The 16,157-nt window shown below is 50.8% G+C and overlaps 1 protein-coding gene across 1 annotated transcript; it reads left to right on the top strand.

Annotated features, from left to right (window-relative positions):
• Positions 1-8,723: 8,723 nt before the first annotated feature.
• LOC123133866 (uncharacterized) lies at positions 8,724-10,396 on the top strand. The gene has a single exon (XM_044553259.1). It carries the CDS (start codon positions 8,784-8,786, stop codon positions 10,218-10,220), a length of 1,437 nt encoding a protein of 478 aa, XP_044409194.1. The 5' UTR covers positions 8,724-8,783; the 3' UTR covers positions 10,221-10,396.
• The last annotated feature ends 5,761 nt before the right edge of the window (positions 10,397-16,157 follow it).

Here is a 16,157-nt window from a genome sequence, read left to right on the forward strand (position 1 = left end):
GTCGGTTCTCACACCTACACAAGTAAAGCTTATGGTGGAGCTCGGTGAGGATAGTGGCACAAAAATTTGATGCAAAATGTTAGCAAGAGTCAATAATGTTGAAAGAGATTCACAAATTCGCAAGCGAAACAAATGGACCAATAGCAATATGTGGCACACGGAAACACACACACGGATAGATAAATGGGGTCGTGCAACCAAGGAATGAGAAAAAAAATGTGGAATCCACAGAAAACGCTCGTGTTGCACAACTCAAGAGAGACGCTAGCACGATTGCTCAATAGGCGGATACGACACTTGTGCACAACCTATAAGATGCAAAATGTAGCAACTTTCTATCCCAAGTATGCTATGTATGTATGGTTCCCGGTATTTCTCTCAAGATGATCCAAGATGATCGGATATGACAATCTTATATGCAATGTGGTATGATGCTATGGCACTTGCTTACAAGCTTCTTTGTTCTCTTTCTTTTGCTTAAAAGCTTATTCTCTTTTTCTTTTTCTTTTTTTATGGCCACTTTTGCACAATGCACAAACCAAGATAGCAATTGTGTATATGCGGGAACAAACTTGTGACACAAGATATGATACCAATATATGCACCACGATGATATGGTATGTATGCTATGGGAAGTATGGATCACTAATGTGCACAAGTAACGTTGCCGGCAATACTCAAATGGCTAGTCTCGATAGGCAAGTAACACAAAATGGGCTAGGGGTTAACAATGCAATGGTAAGGGGAATATACAATAGAGGGTTACCACGATACCAAGATGATATGGAGGTTACCGTCCTTGGCGATGATGATTGGCGCTGTTCTTGATGTAGAAACCAAGATGATGGAGACTCGTCCCTAAGTAGCCAAAACACCTTAGGAAACGGAAAAACCGCGAACTCAAAATCTCAAACGTCAAATGTCAAAATGGTGGTAGCGGAAAGCGGTGGTGGTTTTCACTTGGCAATGCAGAAGTGGAATGATGGGCTATACACGTGTTGAAGTTGAAGTTGCCGTCCCTAAGTAGCCGAAACACCTTAGGAGACACAAGCCACAACTCAAACAAAATTGGGTTAAGTTGCGAAATGTATGGTGGGCACGGTTATGTGTAAATGGTGGTGGTGGTTGATGAAGAAGCAATCGTCCCTAAGTAGCCGAAACACCTTAGGAGACTCGAAACACTACTCAAGCAACCACTAATGCTAAGGCAAGCAAAATGGGTTAGGTTGCGGAAGTCGGTGCTGACTATGCGGATGATGTGATGGAAGCCCTAGGCAAACTTGCCAAATTTTCAAAAATTTGATGGAGTCAAATGAAGTTGGTGGTATTTTTATGGGATGGGGGATGTCAATAGCTTCAAAACGAGCTAAAGAACGTCAAAATCGGACTTCCGGATATCCGGGGGTTTGGCCGGATTTCCGGTGGCTGAATGTCCAGAACCGTGCGTGAAATGCGCTCCAGGGGCCGGATGTCCGGGCCAATGGCCAGATGTCCGGGCAGGCCGGATGTCCGCTGGTCGGGCCGGATGTCCAGGCTCCCAATCCGAGGATGAACTCGAGCAACTCGATTTTGGGGGCGGAAATTGATGATTTCGAGGGCAAAATTGCGGAGATTTGTGGATGGAAAGTGGGGAAACTTGGGGAGATACTAGATCCACTTGAAACCAAGAAAATCCATGGATCAAAAATCAACAAAACATCATCAAACCAACAAATCACAAAAAAAATTGGGGGCTATTTTTGGTGGGGATTTTCGGATTTAGGATGAAATCAACAAAATCAAGCTAGAAAACACGGGGTAGGGGCTCAAAAAACGTGATCAACGTGGCTCATGATACCAAGATGATGTAGGACGGAACCCTATGGTGACGATCTTTCACGTTTGGAGTGGATCCTACGGGGAATCACGAAGAACAAGCGGAAGCACAAAGGGGAAACACGGGGAAAACGAGAGAATCACTAAACCGACAAGGAATCAATCACACGAGTGCTAGATCACCGAAAACAAAGAGTAACACATGATCGACAATCTACAAAGGTAAGGATACAAAGGGAACCGTTCTTCTCCGAAAGGAGGTCTTGATTGTCTTCCCTTGAAGGGGTCTTGAATCCGCTTGGGGGATCTTCTCCGAAGAGGTCGTGAACCCCGAGGAGAAGTATCCAAGTGGATGAGCAAGGCTCTCATACAACTATGAGCTAAACCAATGCTAACCCTAACTAGGAGGAGGTGGGGGAGTATATATAGTGCTAGCCCACGAAGGGGTAAGTGAGAGGGGGATACATGTGACCTTGGCCCGTTCTCTGCGCACAGGCAGGTGTCGGATGTCCGGGCTGGGGGCCGGATGTCCGGGGCTTCGCGACGGGCCGGATGTCCGGGCTGGGAGGCCGGATGTCCGGGCTGGCCTGGGTCTTCCAGATGCATTCGGTGATGGAGGGGCCGGATTTCCGGGAGAAGGGGCCGGATGTCCGGTGGCTCGCGAGGGGCCGGATGTCCGGGCTGGCTTGGCCGATTCTGGAGCTCCCTGGATAGAAGGGGGCCGGATTTCCGAGCGATGGACCGGATGTCCGGGCCTGGCCGGATGTCCGGGGCCTGTAGCAGCTGGCTCTTCTTCTTTCTCCTCTTCCATGCTTCCGCGCACGCTCGGCCTTGGTCCTTGGGTTCTTCATGGTCTCCTCGGGTGTACCTGAGTATGCACAAGGTCCGCGCTTGAAGTAGCAACCATGTCTCACGTGTGGAAAGTGAATGTTTAGAGAGGAGTGAATTCACCTTGTGCCCAATGGCATATGGTCGAGGTCTCGTCGTATGTCCTATTGGGGCTCGGAGAGTAGTCGGAGTGTACATGGGGATGAACATGAAATGCTCCGCATCAGGTTGTCGCCAGCGTGGGGGGCAGGGGTGACCAGATGGGGATGGGGCGAGTGGTAGTGGATGAGGACGGCCCCGCCGCACGCCCGGCTTAAAAAAAGACGATCTACGTCGCTGACGCGTGGGCCCAAGGTGGGCAGTCGTCATAAATAATGTTGGCTGTCGTAGTTGGACGGCCGCCAGGTGGGGACGCGACGGACGGCGAGGAGACGCGCTGCGCGTCCGCTTGTGTCCGCGCCGGCGCATTCCAGGCGCAAATTTGGGCCGGAAATGCGTCGGCACGGACGCGACGCGGACATGATTTGGGTTTGGGTCGGCGCGTTGGGCCGCCACTTTTGTCCGCGCCGACCCTGTCACAGCCCCAGATCAGCCCTTGTTTGTTTTTGCTTTAGCATCCATGCAACATGTTTAAATTTTATGAAATTTGAAATGGGGATTGCTCAAACCCTAGCATTAAAGGAATTCACTAGGTTCACCTAAAATACTTTCAAGTAAGTCCAAATGGCTTTCAAAAATGTTCATGATTTTTGACAAAGGTGAAAAACCTCTACCAAAAATGATGCCAATATTTTTGGGCCATTATGGATTTTTGAATAATCCATATTGTATTTGAATTGGGGCATTTAAATACTATTAATATTTTTAAATGCTCCAACAATTCTGAAAATAGTTAAGGGCCTCTGTAATAATTCATTTAATGGCCACAATTATTTGCAGGATTTATTAAAATAATTTGGGCTATAAACTAAATCAGAAACAAAACTACAGAAATAGAAAAGAGAAACAAAATAGAAAAAAAGGGGAGAGAGGCCACCTGGGCCACTTACCTGCTTACCAGAGCCGGCCCAGTTCCCCCAGCCGGCCCAGCCCACCTCCTCCTCCTTTGTCCTCTTCCTCCTCTGCCAGGAGGACGAGCAGAGGCGAGGCGTGGCGCTCGCCGACGCTGCCCCGGCCACCTCCTGCTTCCCCCCCCCTAGCCACCTCCTGCTTCCTCCCTGGCCTCCCCAGCGACGCCCCGGACGACGCCACGCACCCCCTGCACCGCTCCCCTCTCCCCGTGCCCCTCTTCCCCCCCTGTTCGCCTCTCCCTCTCGCTCACCGAATGCGCCCGCCGCCACCGACGAGCACCACCGCAGCCACCGTCTCCCCCTCGCCCCCTCGCTGTGCTTGCGAGCTCCGCCTCGACCCCCTCCTTCCTCCCCACCGACCCACGGCCCTCCGGAAGCCCCGCAACGCCGCCACCATCGCCGTTCCGTCGCCGGCCACCGAAGCGCGCCGCCGTTCGATTCGCCGCCGACAGGACATCCCCGAGCCCACTGACCAACCCTGCGGAACCGCGGTGAGCTCCTCTGCCGTTCGCCCCTTTTTCCCGTCGCTCCGCACGCTCCCTAGCGCTAGCGCTGCCGTGCCCGAAGCTCGCCACCGCCGCGCCTCATCGCCGGCGTGGCTAGGGCCACCACAGCTCGAATCCGAGCACACCGCTGTGCTCAGAGAACTCCCAGGAGCCCGTAGCGCCCACCAGCCCCTCCTTCCATGCACCATAGCGCCATCTCCGTTGTTGCCCGAGCTCCGGCCGCCGCCGCGAGCTCGACTCCGGCGAGTACAGCGCACCCCGTCCGCTCCTTCCTGCTCCGTTGGATGCGGAAGAGCACGGGCTACGCCCCGGTGGTCTCCGCGAGTCCAGTCGCCGCCTGTAGCTCAAGTCCGGCGAGCTCCCGCCGCAGTTTGGTCGTCGCCGGCCGAACTCCGGCGAAGTCGACGTGGCACACCTAATTAGCACTAATGACGCCCTAAACACCCCCCCACAGCCACTGACAGTGGGCCCCGTAGTGGGTCAAAGCCCGGGTCAACGCGGGATTAGTCCCTGTGTCACTGACGTGTGGACCCCACACGTCAGGTTTGACCCGGGGCAGCCCTGTTGACTTGCTGATGCAAGCATGACGTAGTGCTGATGTCATAACTCATTTTCTGGATTTAACTTAATTCTGAAATTCCAGAAAATGCCTAAAACTTCTAAAAATCATAGAAAATTAACCGTAACTCCAAATTAAATAATTTATATATGAAAAATTATCAGAAAAATTCAAGGAATCCATCTGTACTATTTTCATGCATGTTAGAACAACTTATAGCTGCTGTTTAGCACAAATCAATTAAAGGGCATTTAAATAATCACATATGGAGTTTGAATTTGAATCTTGTATTCAAACCAACTTCATTTAACTTGTTGCTAGATGCATTAGCCCAAAACACATTCATTTTGCTATGTCATGATCATGCATCATATTGTGCATTGCATTGATTGTGTTTCCTTCTATGTTGCCGGTATTTGTCCCCTCTCGATAGACGTGATACCGAGGATGTGATCGTTGACACTGATGAAGACTCAATGTTATCTTCAGAAGTGCCAGGCAAGCAAAACCCCCTTGTTCATTCCGATACAATCCTACTCTCTCGCTCCTGCTCTCTTTTAATGCATTAGGACAACACCGATTCATCTGTTACTTGCTGCGGTAGCTGAACCCCTTTATCCTTTGCATGACCTGTCATTCCACAGTAAATAGATGAAACCCACTAGTATGAGTAGGAGTTGTTTGAGCCGTGTTGTGCCTACTCATTCTTGCTTGTTTGTCATGCCTGCTACTGCTTAGAGTTGAGTCAGGTCTGATTCATCAGGGATGAATCAGAGGTGTGTGAACATGTCCTACTGTGTGTGAGCTAAGTGGTGAACACGATTTGGTAAAGGTAGCGGTGAGAGGCCATGTAGGAGTACATGGTGGGTTGTCTCATTGCAGCCGTCCTCGGGAACTGAGTTCTGTGTTTGTGATCCATGATTCAGTTACTACCATACATTGGGCCCTGAAATATGACCCCGCTCAACTTCTTATTCACCCTTGTCCTCTGTCCAGGAGTTGCAAGTAGTTTCTGGTGTTTGTAGCTTACTGGAGGTCGTGGACAGCGCTGACCGTAGGGGTGGGCTGTGATGCGGTAGGTACGTGGCACGGTGTACCGGATGCCCGTTTGGTATCTCGGGAACCCTGTTCACATCGTTTGGGGCTGTGAGCGAAACTCCGGCCGGATCTCCTCATGGATGGAACCCGAATAGGCGATAAACCTGGACTAGAGACTTGAGTGTTTAGGTAGGTCGTGGTCTACACCCACGTCGGCTTTCGCTTGAAGTCTGCCGAGCACATGTCGTGTGCAGACGCTAAGTGGTGGAAACATGTATGAAGAAGTACACCCCTGCAGGGTTAACATCATCTATTCGAATAGCCGTGTCCGCGGAAAAGGACTTCTGGGTTGCTTATATCAGTTCATAGACAAGTGAAAGTGGATACTCTAAAATACGCAAGATAAGCGTGAGTGCTATGGATGGCGTTCTCGTAGGGAGACGGGAGCGGATCCATAGTGGTGTATTGATATGGTGAATATGTGGACTCGTGTGCGCCACCTCAAAAGAGTCGCTTGCAGTCGTAGTTTAGGATAGCCACCGAGTCAAAGCTGGCTTGCTGCAGTTAAACCCCACCATCCCCTTTGTTGATAATGATGCATATGTAGTTAGTTCTGATGTAAGTCTTGCTGGGTACATTTGTACTCACGTTTGCCTATTTTATATTTTTGCAGAGAGACTTCGGTCTCACTAGTAGTTCCGCTTGGACTTCGACGTTTAGCTTGATACCTCAGCTACGATCTTGTGCCCTCGGCAGGATCTGATAGATAGTCAGGCTTCTCAGCCTTTTTCATTTATAGTTGTCTGTACTCAGACATGATAGCTTCCGCTTGTGTTTTGACTTGTATGCTCTGAGTGTTGGGTCATGAGACCCATGTTTGTAATATCTCGCTCCTCGGAGCCTATTGATTAAAATACTTGAGTTGTAGAGTCATGTTGTGATGCCATGTTGTATTTGCACATATCGAGCATATTGTGTGTATGTTATTGAAATGCTTGGTATGTGTGGGATCTGACAACCTAGTTGTTTATCCTTGGTAGCCTCTCTTACCGGGAAATGTCTCCTAGTGTTTCCACCGAGCCATGGTAGCTTGCTACTGCTCCGGGACACTTAGGCTGGCCGGCATGTGTCCTTCTTCGTTCCTGTGTCTGTCCCTTCGGGGAAATGTCACGCGATGAATACCGGAGTCCTGTTAGCCCGCTACAGCCCGGTTCACCGGAGTCCTGCTAGCGCAGTGCTACAGCCTGGATTCACTCGCTGATGACCGACACGTTCGATGCTGGGTCATGGATGCCTGTCCCTGTAAGTCTGTGCCACTTTGGGTTTACGACTAGCCATGTCAGCCCCGGGCTCCTTATCATATGGATGCTAGCGACACTGTCACATACGTGTGCCAAAAGGCGCAAACGGTCCCGGGCAAAGGTAAGGCGACACCCGTGAGAATACCGTGCGTGAGGCCGCAAAGTGATATGAGGTGTTACATGCTAGATCGATGTGGCATTGAGTCGGGGTCCTGACAGACCCAAACGGACGCGGGCGGACGAAATGGGTCGCCCCATTGAAGTTGCTCTAATCGCTCTTATATTTGTTTAGAGAGGGAGTATCCGGTTATTGCGAGAATGCCATTTGCCATTGTCGATATTGCGTAGTGTAGGTTTCGTCTGCGCACCGGTGTTTCTTTTTTTGTGTGTGTGTGTGCAGGTATCAGCAGTGAAATTCGACAAGTGTGTTTCCTAATCCAAATTAAAGAAACGCAAAAAATCTGTATATGTGGATAAAAGTCAATCGTGCATTAATTTTGCTGGCAAAATCTTTGAAACTATCGGAATTACGGGAATTATATGCATGTGCCTGCCTGTATTGGATATCAATTTTGTATCGACGCAAAAAAGGATATCAATTTTGTAATCATACGCATTTGTTGTATTTTATGTAAATCCTACTCTCTCAGTTCCTAAGTATAAGCCTTTTTAGCTACTCGAATACAAACTACTCCCTCCACCCCAAAATAAATGTCACAACTTTGGTACAACTTTGTATTAAAGTTAGTACAAAGCTGAGACACTTATTTTGGGACGGAGGGAATACATACGAAGCAAAATAAGTGAATCCTACATTCTAAAATACATCTATATACATTCATATGTAAATCTCAAAAAATGCTTATATTTAGAAACGGAGGGAGTGTCACATAAATTAGTGAACAGGAATCATGTCAATGTTTGAAACCTCGGCTTCCATTCCATAGAACGCTAGCAGCACAATTACTATCACAAGACGACGTGCATGATCAATGTCAATGTAGAAACTTTTGCACGCAGTGCATGCAGATGGAATCTCTCAGTCTCTCTCCTCTCTCCGGTCACGAAAACCGTTAATAGGCCGGTGCGGAAGTGGAACAAAGAGACAAGCATCCTGGTGCGGTGCTGCTGTACAAGAGATAGTATCATGCTGCAGCCTTTGCAGCAGATCGGCGATCGCCTCGCAGGCCAACTTTTTCAGGAGAGAAGTTTCGGCTTTTCACGCAAGAAAGGCTTTTGTTTGCGCTCTCCCCTCGGCGCTGCCATGGCGATAAAAAAGTTGCACCTACGCTGCTTGATCCAAGGATTCAAAATTTATTCGAGCTTCACCCATCACTATCTTCTTTCTACATAGTTCAATTTTTGTGCACTATTCGTCCATATTTTTTCTTCTAGAAATGGGTACATGTCAGAGATTTTGTAACGGAAGCATCTCGGGTAAAAATGGCCTTGCTTTTCAGAGAGAGGGAGTCAAAAAGAACCTGACGACGGGTGGCGGCAACAGTGCTACGTGACAAACAAGTTTGAGAACGCGGGCCTCGACGGCGTCGTCTCATCTACAGCCCAAACTCTCCCTCCCTCTCTCTCTCTCTCTCTCTCTCTCTCATCCTCCTCTGCCTCCACGAAAACCCCCGAGAACCTCACGCGCTCTCCCCACGGCGCTGCGATGGCGGCGGAGGACGACGGGGCCGTGGCCACGGCCGGCGGCAGGAGGAAGAGGACGGTCCGGTCGGAGGTCCTCGGCGTGTACCGGCTGCAGCGCGGCAAGTACCGGGCGCGGATCTGGGACCCGTCGCGGCGCGCCATGAAGAACCTCGGCGCCTTCGCCACCGCCCAGGAGGCCGCCAGGGCGTACGACGCCGCCGCCGTCGGGCTGCACGGTGCGGCCACGGCGCTCACCTACTTCCGCCAGCACACGGCTGCCGACGGCGACGGCGACGCGCCGCTCCTGCACGTCGACACGGACGCCAAGGCCGATGCCGGGGACGCGCCGCTCCTGCGCGTGTCGTGCGTGGGCGAGGACGTCTGCGCCGTGGAGTCGCGCCCAGGCCGGGATGCGGCGGCAACCGCCAAGGAGAGGAAGGCGCCGCTCAGGCCGGTCGCCCGGGCCGTGTTCCGCCGCGTGCGCCGGAGGCCGAGCGGCAAGTGTGTGGCGAGGATCAGATGCCCAAAAGGGGGCGCTCGCGGGTACCTCGGCGGCTTCAACACCGCGGAGGAGGCCGCCAGAGCCTACGTCGCGTCGGCGGTCAAGCTGCGCGGCGCGATCGGCCTGAAGAAGGCGCGCGCGGCGGGGGAGATAAACTTCAAAGGTCAGGCCGGAAGGAAGGCGGCGGCGGCTAAGTCGAAGTCGAGGTCGAGGTCGAGCTCTCTGCCGGTGTTCCGCGGCGTGCGCCAGACGGGGGGCGGCAAGAAATACTCTGCGCGCATCTGGGACCCGGCGCGGCGAGCCAAGCTGTTTCTCGGCGCCTTCGACACGGCCGAGGAGGCCGCCGGAGCCTACGACGCGGAGGCCGTCAGGCTGCGCGGCGCCAAAGCTAAAACCAACCTGAAGCAGCAGCCCATGGCGAGGAAGAAGACGGCGGGAAGGACGGACACCGGGACCAAGTTCCGCGGCGTGCACCGGAAGCCCAGCGGCAAGTACGCGGCCCAGATCAGACACGCCGGGGAGAATTCTCGGTGGCTCGGCCTCTTCGGCCCCGCCGAGGACGCCGCCAGAGCGTACGACGCCGCAGCCGTCAAGCTGCATGGCGTGAAGGCCATAACCAACTTCAAGCAACCACCCATGGCCGCCGCCGCCGTCGCCGTTGATGACGGCGTGCAGCCGCCCATGGAACTCAACGACGTCCCGGAGCTGCGTGGCGTGACGGCCAAAACCAACCTCAACCAGCCACCCATGGTCGCCGGCTCTGCTGATGACGGCGAGGAGTCGCGCATGGACCTCGCCGACAACGACTTCCCGGAGCAGCCGGCGCTCGACCTCTTCTCGGGCACCATCACCGCAGACGCACAGCTCGACGATGTGTTCGCCGACTTGCCGCCGTTGGATTTGCAGCAGGTGGACGAGCTCCTCAAGGAAATGGACTTCGCCAATATGATGGCCTGACTTGCGCGTGTTCGTCCGGCGTAAAACAGAACAATGACGAAATGCGGCCAATTCTGTCAGGGGCTTAGAATTGCACAGCTGATCAAATTCTCTTTTTTGTTTGAATATTGGGAAACATGGTACTTTATTCAGCTATAATGTTGGTTCTAGGTAATGTTATCTCTTAACCATGAGTCCATGATGAGGAGCCGAACATTCACAACTTGGATTTTGTGTTAATGCAACCAATTGGAGCACCATTTGGTAACTGAATCTTACAGATTGTATTGTCAATTAAGTTTGGTTTTACAAGGTTTTGAACTGATGAATTGAGCAGGCAAAAAAAGATAAGATGTGCGGAAAATTTGGTGATATGTGTGAAAAAATCGGTGATATGTGTAAGGCCAACTCCAACGCACGACCCAGTCCGCCGCGTCCGTTTGAGGCCAAACGAACAGAAATAGCGGCCCAACGCGCGGAAGCAAAAACCGAGCGTCATTTTTTGTCCGCCGTCGACCCATTTCCAGCCCATATTTGGACCGTGTTTGCGTCAAAACGGATAGCGCGCGGACGGGCGAGACGCGCCCGCTTGTCCTTCCGTGGCCCGTCCGTCGGGGACACACCGCTCCCATTTCCCCCTTTCTTTCCCAAAACCTTCCCGCCCTCCCCCGCCCCTCCTCCCTCCTTCCCGCCCTTCCCGAAGAAAACCGTAGCCGTCGTCCCGGCTACCACCTCCGCCCGTCCGGCGACGAAAAAGAAGAACCCGTGGTAGGATCTCACGCCAACGGAGGTCGAGCGGCTCGACTGAGAATCGACAAAGAGGAGAGCCCGGAGGTCCGATCAGGCGGAGAAGAAAGCCATTGCCGAGTACACCCCGAGGCCGCCGTCAAGGACAATGAGGCCTTCGTCGTCAAGGTCACACAGACAGTGATGACACACACCCTCCTCATGCTAGGGTTATGCCGACCAGCGCCGACAATTCTTTTTGCCGCTGCCATGGCCGCGGGGAGCACAGGCTCGTCGTCCGTTTTCCCTTCGCAGTGCCAGTCGTCGAGCTCCTTCGTAACACCGCAAACAGTTGTTGTTCATCCGGTGTGTGAGCATGCTCTGGCCCAGTTCTCCACATCGCCGGACGGCAACGTGATCGCGCAGGCCACCCCCACCATCATCGACCTCAACATCACGCCTAGGTATAGTGGCGCCGCCCAGTCAGCCGCTAGGATGGAAAGGAAGCAACCGTGGTCGATTCCTACGGCCAACCTTCCCAGCGCTCGCAACGTGTTCGACGGAACGCCCAACCCGACGTCGACTGCCGACGGCCCTGACTTCAACGAATTCATGGAGAACGTCATCTACGAGGGCAGTTGCCAAGCCTTCTACCCCGATGGCGAAGGCCAAGGCTTCAATCCCGACGAGACCCAAAGTCAAGAAGGCTACGACCAAGATGTGGCTGAAGACTTTGGTGGCCACGAAGAGGAAGAGGCCAACGGCCATGGCAACTCGTGGCATGAAAGCATCTACTTCGAGGAGGAAGAGGAAGAAGATGGCGTGCACATAGAGGAGGAGCCATTGTTTATCAATGACCTCACCTAGAAGGCCAATGCACAAAAGAGGAGGCAAAGCATTTGCACGGGATCATACACCAAAGATGAGGACAAGTTGATTTGCGAGAGTTGGAAGGAGATAGGGCAAGATCCCAAGACCGACGCCGAGCAAAAATGTGACCTCTTTTTTTTGGGGGGGGGGGGGGGGGGGGGGAAGGGGGGTGTCGGTGTCAAAACCGGCGGATCTCGGGTAGGGGGTCCCAAACTGTGCGTCTAAGGCTAATGGTAACATGAGGCGGGGGACACGATGTTTACCCAGGTTCAGGCCCTCTCAATGGAGGTAATTCCCTACTTCCTGCTTGATTGATCTTGATGATATGAGTATTACAAGAGTTGATCTACCACGAGATCGTAGAGGCTAAACCCTAGGAGCTAGCCTATGATTATGATTGTGTATATCCTCTATCGACTAGCCTGGCCTCAGTTTATATAATGCACCAGAGGCCTAGGATAACAAGAGTCCTAGCCGAATACGCCGGTGAGGAGGAGTCCTTGTCTTGATCACCAGGTCTTGTGGAATCTTCCTTGTATGCGACAGCTGTCCGAACTAGCCCGGAGTTGCGTGGCGTGACGGCCAAAACCAACCTCAACCAGCAACCCATGGTCGTCGGCTCTGCTGATCACGGCGAGGAGTCGCGCATGGACCTCGTCGACAATGACTTCCCGGAACAGCCGGCGCTCGACCTCTTCTCGGGCACTATCACTGCAGACGCGGAGCTCGACGATGTGTTCGCCGGCTTGCCACCGTTGGATTTGCAGCAGGTGGACGAGCTCCTCAAGGACATGGACTTTGCCAATATGATGGCTTGACTTGCGTGTGTTCGTTCGGCGTGAAACAGAACAGAGATGAAATGCGGCCAATTTTGTCAGGGGCTTAGAATTGCACAGCTGATCAAATTCTCTTTTTGTTTGAATATGAGGAAACATGAGTACTTCATTCAGCTATAATGTTGGTTCTAGGTGATGTTATGCTTCCCCATGATGAGTGACCGAACATTCATTCACAACTTGGATTCTATGTTAATGCAAACAATTTGATCTCCACTTGGTAACTGGATCGTACAGATTTGTATCATCAGTTACTTTAGTATTACAAGGTTTTGGACTGTTGAATTGAGCATGAAAAAATTGATGAGATGTGTGGAAACAATCGTGAGATGTGTAACCAACCCTTAGCCCGGTAGGACAGCATCATGACTAAATTAAATGTTGCATAGATACACCTAGTTTAGTCAGTAGGGCGTGTCGAATGAAGGGGCCGGATATGAAATGTTTGTGAAACTAATCTGATCCACACAAAAAATTGGTATTTCTAGTCTAAGTGAAAATCTTGTTGTTTTAGTTTCCATAAAAATTACTCCCTCCAATTCAAAATAAGCATCGCAGTTTTGAACTAGTTTTAAATTGGGGTTAGTTCAAAACAGCAACACTTTTTATGAATCTGAGGTAGCACATATTTGAATGAATTTGTTGTTGTGTTTACACATGGTAAGTTTTTTCGTATTTATTACCCATGTGAAAAATAGATTTTCTCTGCAATGAAGAACCCGCAAGGGCTTTACTAACAAAACAAATAATGTGATGTAAGAAAACAAACAAATGTCACTTAACCCTTTCATATTCGTAATTTTAAATCGCCCAAGACAATGAAGCAACTGACCTTGACATGATGATGATGGTTCAAAATGGAAGATGTTCAAAGAAAACTAACATAATAACTGCACTGTAAAGCCAAGTTTGTGGTTGTGTCCGGTTTATGTGTCAAGTTGGCCTATTAAACTTTTGGCTGGCCAAAGTTTTGGTCGAGTTTTTTGTGTGCCCATAAGTTGGCCAACATTGACTGGAAAAATAAACTAGAGTTGGCAATAAATCATTGGCTTGCAAAAAAAGAGATATCAATCCAAACAAAAACCAAATTATTAGCCATTGCCATCCAATTGCTAAGAGTTTGGCCACAACCAAAACAACCCCAACAATGAAAAAGCAAAGTCAAAACCTAAAGTTTCTTTAAGGTAAGAGGCATATGGGTAAAGTTTCCATAATGCACTATCATCCATTGACCTACCTTTTCCGAACATGCTTAAAAATTGGTGTTCTAAATGTATATCGCCGGAAAGACTATTTTGACTGCCACCGTTTTTTAGATTATGAAAACTGTGTACAGAAATTGCCTAAAATGAAATTTCACATTATGTACTAGTTTTGTGGTGTCATTGAAAATAGCGTTTGAATTCGTGTTGCGGGATTATGTCAATGGATCATTGTTGTAAACCACACTTTGTCACCTGAGCACGTTATAGAAACAACATGCAAATACATCTATGAGCCCAAGTTCAGATACTTCCAGTGAATAGTAGAATCATTAAAAAAAAGCAAAACCAAATAAAACAATCCCGTTTTTCCTGGTGCAAGATGCTTGAGTGCATGATTCCCATGCCAAATTTCGTGAAGGTTGAACATTCAATGAGCCCATGGTAAAAAAGACAAAATGACCTTCGAACAGTGCATAATTTCAAAGTTTCTCAGAGGCCCGGATTTTTTTCTAAGAGCTCCTCAAATGTCCAAACTTCAGCAAATTTGGCACACGCATCACGCACTCAAGTATCTTTCACCACAAAAATTGGAATCTTTTTATTTTTAATATTTGTAACAAATTTACTGTTCACTCTGAGGCACGACTGAGCCCGGGAGCCAAAATGCCTCTCCCCATGCAGTGCGCACATATAGACCACAATAGACTGAAGATCTCTAAAAGAAGACTGCAAAATATAGGGACCTCCTCTTTTCTTCTTGATTCAAAATTGTTTGCAAGTTTCAAACTCTTATCGATTTCACTTCTACGATTGTTTAATGACCGCTAGAAATTTATGGGGCGTTGAAGAAGTGATTAAAGGCAAAACCTTGGTGTTTTTAAGCGACCGCTAAATCATGCTAATTCAAATCCACCTGCACATCCATGGTCGTGCCCACCAGTATGGGACGCAGTATCAGTGGATGGCTCCTTCCTTCATAAAGATGCCACTGTTTTGAACCGACATGATCCTTCGTGACGACATTGCAGGCGTGATCTCTCAGACACGATGGAGTGCGACACACGTCTCGCGTGCGACGCACGGCTCCAGTGCGAGTTCGTCCCCGACCTAGGGGCTTCGCCACTGGAATTCTGACCGGGTTTTCTTCTCCGGCGAGGGAGACGGCTGGTGCTCCTCAACGCCGACGAGGTGACGGTGGACGCGCGTGCCTGGCGCGATGACGCGGGCTTCACTGCTGGTCGCGTGGTACAATTTCCGTGTCATATTGCAAAAATTGCGGCACACGAGAGGCGACTTGGTCACTTTGCGAGCCCCAAGGTGAGTAATGGCGGCCGAGGGGAGCGGAGGGGATATTTTATCCCCATGACTGCCCTGACTCCTCGCTCTCCACTCGACCCACTTTCTCACGCTCCGCTCTTCCCCGCTTCACCACGTCGCGGGCTAGGGTTCCATGACAATCCGCGAGCAGCAGATGTGGGCGCTCGCCGACGGCGACGAGGTGCGGAAGGGGCGGCTGAGGGAGATCGACAGGTGGTTCCCAAAGGCAAAGATGCTCAACGATTCTGTGGAAATGGTGCGCTACAAGCTCAACGAAGAAGAGATCCAGCGCTGCTTCCCCAACTACGACATGCAGCCGGCGATGGGGGTACTGCTTTGGGGGATGCTCGAGGCGGAATCCCCGATCCAGGAGGAGAGGCACAAGTGGAGGGTCTTTAGATCCCTTCGATACAACTAGATCCAGCCGCAGCCACAGCCGCCGCCGATGGAGGTCGTGATGGGGCTGCTGGTACCAGGCTCGCGGTTGGTGCCGATTGTGATCGAGGAGGACGACGAGGAGATGGCGACGCCGAGGAGGAAGCAGAAGAGGGTTGTAACGGAGCTCACAAGGCGCTCTCCGTGCTTCCCCAGACGCTCGCCGCGCCTCCTCGCCCTTTCCCGCCTCTAGTAGGGGCCTCGCCGGCCGGCAGTCGCTTCTGGCTGTTGGTCGGGGAGGTCTCCGATGAGGAGGGTGAGGGGATATTTGAAGGAAATATGCCCTAGAGGCAATAATAAAGTTGTTATTTATATTTCCTTATATCATGATAAATGTTTATTATCCATGCTAGAATTGTATTAACCGGAAACTTGATACATGTGTGGATACATAGATAAAACAGAGTGTTCCTAGTAAGCCTCTACTAGACTAGCTCATTAATCAAAGATGGTTAAGTTTCCTAACCATATACATGAGTTGTCATTTGATAAATGAGATCACATCATTAGGAGAATGTTGTGATGGACAAGACCCATCCGTTAGCTTAGCATATTGATCGTTCAGTTTT

Source organism: Triticum aestivum, chromosome 6B (genome assembly GCF_018294505.1).
Source record: "Triticum aestivum cultivar Chinese Spring chromosome 6B, IWGSC CS RefSeq v2.1, whole genome shotgun sequence".
NCBI classification, from domain to species: domain Eukaryota; kingdom Viridiplantae; phylum Streptophyta; class Magnoliopsida; order Poales; family Poaceae; genus Triticum; species Triticum aestivum.